This window comes from Grammomys surdaster, unplaced genomic scaffold (assembly GCF_004785775.1).
Source record: "Grammomys surdaster isolate TR1022 unplaced genomic scaffold, NIH_TR_1.0 213, whole genome shotgun sequence".
Taxonomy (NCBI): Eukaryota; Metazoa; Chordata; class Mammalia; order Rodentia; family Muridae; genus Grammomys; species Grammomys surdaster.
In genome coordinates, this window is record NW_021604658.1 from 4211346 (window position 1) to 4216073 (window position 4728).

Consider the following 4728-nt stretch of genomic DNA (forward strand, 5'->3'; position numbering starts at 1 on the left):
GTGTGTGTGTGTGTGTGTGTGTGTGTGTGTGTGTGTGTGTGTGTGTGTATGCACTAAATACACAGTGGGTTTAGGAAATGAGCTTAGTGCCAAAATGCTTGTCTGGTTTATGTGAGGTCTAAGCACTGCACAAGAATTTTTAAAAGTACATGTGAACTCAAAAAACTTCCCTTTTTTTTGTCCTTTAAAATATATGCACACAGGATAATTGTGCTGGATCAGAGCGACTTATCAGACTGATTGGAACTGGACCGTGCTCGCATTGTGGCTGTGGCCTCCTTTCTGCTTATCTGCTTCAGCTGCCTCAAGGACAGTAGTTCCAGTCTATAACTCACACTTGGTTCTGCTGCTACTATGGGCGCGATAATGCAGCCCTATCATGTGTAGCATGCTTAATCATTTGTTTTTAAATCAGGTTTCTGAAAAGTTCAAAGTAACCATAATGGCAAACATTTTAATTGTGTTCAGAATGGCTTTTGTTTTTATTAATGTAAAATTTTGAAACCATAACTTTGTTATAGAATAAAGTGTTTACTTTCAATGCTAGTTAGGTGTCAGTTGTGAACGATCCGTTTCTGTGCTTTAGTTGGGGGAGTTGGGAAGATTTCTGAATTTCCCTTCTGGTTAGAACCAGCTTCCTAGGAGACAGCAGAAACCCCCGAATGTACTTTGAATTTCTAAGATGAACAACACCATCGCCACACATTTTGGAGTGTACACCTCACATCATCAGGGAACTAGAAGAATGGAACTGTGGCAAAACTAAAATCAGTGTTTTCTCTTATTTAGCCTTTTTGTGACTATTAGCCAGATGAATATGTTCTCTACACAGGGGTCCATGTAGAATTTTCACATATGATTAGCAACCTTTCTAGGAAGCAGTACACTGTTGTGCTGTACTGGTGTTTGACGTTTGTCTCAATAGGCAGTAGGTCTTTGTTGTTAAAACCAAATAGCTCCTATTGTGGGTAATCGCATTTGTTTTAGATTGCAGAAAACTTCTTCTGCACAGATAAAATAGCAAATACACATTTGTTTGGTTACCTTAAAACAGTTGCTTGCTATTGTAACCAGAGGAAAACCATCAGAAAACTAGTAAGTTACATGGATGTGTGGTAGCTCATGAATTCTAGCCTGTAATTCCAGCACTTGGGAGGGTGAGTCAGAAGGATTTCCTTGATTCAAGGCCACTCTGAAACACAGTGAGACCCTTCTGAAAGGAAGAAAACAACAAGGGGCCTTCAAGATGGCTCAGCGTGTAAGACGCTTGTCATCAAGCCTGACAGCCTGAATTTGGTCACCAGGACCTGCATGGGAGATGGAGAGAGCTGGTTCTCAGAGGTAGTTTTCTGATCTTCCTCCATATACACACAATGAATAAATAAATATAATAAAATTGAAAAGCAAGCAACAAAACAATACCACCCCCAAGTTTACAAATGTTGCAGGAGATATTTAAAACGGCTGCATTCAATCTGACTTTTCTTAATCAGCTGCCATGTTCCCGACTAGCCTAGGCCTGTGGCCACGAGTAGCAGTGGCGGTGTGCCACCACTGCTCAGCTCAGTCCGCAGGCTCAGGCATCCAGAGACACCAGCCCTGCCACCCACAAGATGCCAGCGTGGGAGATGGCTCCGCCAATCTTCCACACTGTCTCCACAAGGCTGGGCTATGCCCAGACCATCCCGCAATCCATGTGGGACCAGTAGGACATGAGACTCTAATGCTTAAATATTAATAAAAGGCTTTATAACAAGATGCCCACATAATTATAGATATTTCCCAATTAACTAACCCATAAGTTGTTACCCAGGACTGCTCTTGGTACATGAATGGTCATCCATGGTGCTACATCTCTGCTTCCTCCTCCTCCTCTTCTCCCTTCTCCTCTTCCTTCCTTTACTCCTCCTCTTCCTCTCCTTACTCCTCCCACCGTAGCTCCTCCCAACTTGCGGTAATTTCCTACTATAACAAATACTACATGTAAGGAACTGCGGAGACTAATAGCAAGCAGACTGTATGAGAAACGGTGCTTACGTAGTTGTAACATCATCAATTCATAGGCGTTAAGATTACACTAATGCTTGCTGATAAGAAATTTAATTTAGGCTGGGTATGGTGGAACATTGCTTTAATCACAGCCCTTGAAGGCAGAGGCAGGCCAATCTCTGTGAGAAGTGGACCCTAAGGGTAACCTGGGCAAGAATCAAACAGCAAGTAACAAGGGACATATGGCTGGGATATAAGTTAGAATAGCTCAAAACCTGGACAATCTAGGCCTACAGTTTATAAATAAAATAAAAGGATTTTGTGTCTTTTATAGAGGCTAACTAGAATACATAATTCATAGTACCCAGTACCTTGGATATCTTTAGTTCCTCGCCTCCCCCTCTCTCAACATAATAGAATTTGGGTCCCACTTCTTCAGAAGTTACTCAGGTCACCGGTGTCTTCCATCCTCCTAAATCACACAGTCACCATGTTAATTTTTCTCCATGATAATTTTTGCTCCATGTTAATTTTTCTCTCCACTTCTTCTGTCTCAGTGATGTGAGACACTTGGCTTTTCTTGAGTATTTCACCTCAGCCTCCACCTCAGCTTTTCTCTGGATGTTCTTTCTAAATGACTGATGGTTTGAATGAGGATGGCCCCCAGAGGCTCACATATTTGCATGCTTAGTCCCCAGTTGTTTGGAAGGATTAGGAGTTACGGCCTTATTGCAGTAGGTATGTTGCTGGGGTCAGGCTTCAAAAGCCCATGCCAGACCCAGGTCCTCCCCACCCCTCATGAGAGGCATGCTCTGACAGTCCTGAATTGTGAGGAATGAGCCTCTGATGTGAGCCCATGCGCTTACTGTACACTCTGCCTCCCTCCTCGTGGATTACTTTTAGGTAACTCACTGGTCCAGCCAATATTGAGCTCACCGTGTTTGGCTTGTTAGCTTTTAGCTTCTCCTTCCACTCAGTATTAGTGTCGCGTTATCCACTCAAATCGGAGATCCAGATACCATCTTTGACTCTCAATTCCATTAGATTTGCAATCTTAACTCATTGCACTTAAAAAATCAGTAAAGACTTGTTCGTTTCAAGCTGGGCCTGGTGACACAGGATCACAGTCTCAGCACTTGGAGGCTGAGGCAGGAAGGTTGCCGAGAGTTCGAGGCCAGTTCGGGCTACAGTGTGAGAAAACAAACCAACAAGACAACAGCAAAGACCCCATTCCTGCCAGACAAATAAGAAACTTTCACTTCCAAACTGTAGGTTCCTTATCTTAATTTTCCTGTTTTTGTTGCCACTGCCCTTCCAGCAGCCTTCACAAGTGGCTCCTTCCAGCTAGTATGTCTCCTTTAAGGCTGGCCTTGAACTTCTGATCCTCCTGGATCTACCTTTCAAGTGCTGGAATTGCAGGTACTTGGCACCATGCCTGCCTTACAAATCTTTGTACTAACTCCTACCTGCCAGTCACTGCCCTGTGTCTTCAAGCAATGAGGAGTCAAACCGAGTCTGCTGTTCTGGAGTTCACCTAGTGATTCAGTGACCAAATGGTATTAATGGTAAATGCTGTAATGATAAGTTGAAATGATACTAATTACATCTGGATGTTAAAAGGCAACTTAATGGGGATGGAGAGATGGCTCAGTGGTTAAGATTACTAGCTGTTCTTCCAAAGGTTCTGAATTCAATTTCCAGCACCCATTTGGCAGCTCATAACCGTCTGATGATGTATTCTGATGTGCAGACATACATGCAGACAAAGTATCTATATACATAAAATTCATAAACTAATTTTTAAAAAAAAAAACAGGCAACTTAACATTAAATAAAGTATTCAAGGGAAGCTGCTCTGAAGATGTGACCTTTAACTTTGTCTGGAATGATGAGAGAGAGCCAGCCTTGTGTCTGGAGGATGAGCATCTAGCACCAAGAACCGCAGGTACAGAGCTCCATGGGACACACTGAACTGAGGTATGAAAGACCAGTATGTATAAAATGCCAGTGTGATAGAGAAGCAAAATAAGTTATGAGGAAGCTGTTGGGAAGTTGCAGTGAGGGGCTGGAGATAGGGCTCACTGGATGTGCTTCCAGAGGGCCTCTCTTTGATTCCCAGCACCCATATGGCAGTTCACAACTGTAACTCCAGTTCCGGGGGTATCTGAAGTGGTCCTTATGCTGAGTCCATGTTAGAACCACCTGAAGAGATCTCTCTCCCTCTCTCCCTCTCTCCCTCCCTCCCTCCCCCCCTCCCCCCCCCCCCCCATGTGTGTGTTTAAAATAAATACTGATGTTTAGGTCTTACCCCAGAATTATCTGGTTTATTTGAGGTTATACGTGAGCTTTAAAACCTCTCTGGGGATAGGGGAGACTGTTGTTCTGGGACTAGAGAGATGGCTCCAGCAGTTAAGAGCACTTAGTGATCTTTTAGAAGACCCTGGGTTAGTTCCCATCACCCACATGGTGGTTTATAACCATCCCTAACCCAGTACCAGGGGAATCAGATGCCTTCTTTGAGCTCTTTGGGTATGAGGCACATGGTACACATATATACATAACATACAAAATACTCATAGATATGCCAAAAAGCAACAAAAAAAAAGGCTCTCCCAAGGAGGGCATAGTAGAGTATATAAAGATGGTATGTGTGTAGGTGCTTATTGTAGTGTTGTTCATAATACTGAACTACTGAAAATAACCCAAACGTCCAGTAATAAAAGACTTGTTTAAAAGTTA

General features: G+C 43.1%; 1 protein-coding gene across 3 annotated transcripts in view; it reads left to right on the top strand.

Annotated features, from left to right (window-relative positions):
* Tex14 (testis expressed 14, intercellular bridge forming factor) overlaps positions 1–546 on the top strand; it is a 76941-nt gene extending 76395 nt beyond the window's left edge. For 2 of the 3 annotated variants that reach the window (XR_003712011.1, XM_028772363.1), the window contains one exon: positions 204–252. Coding sequence is in view for 1 of the 3 variants with exons in the window: in XM_028772362.1 (XP_028628195.1) it covers positions 204–240 (37 nt within the window). In the remaining 2 variants the exon portion in view is untranslated. Of the gene's footprint in view, positions 1–203 lie in introns of all 3 variants that reach the window. The other variant, XM_028772362.1, reaches the window with a different exon arrangement.
* Positions 547–4728: the final 4182 nt, after the last annotated feature.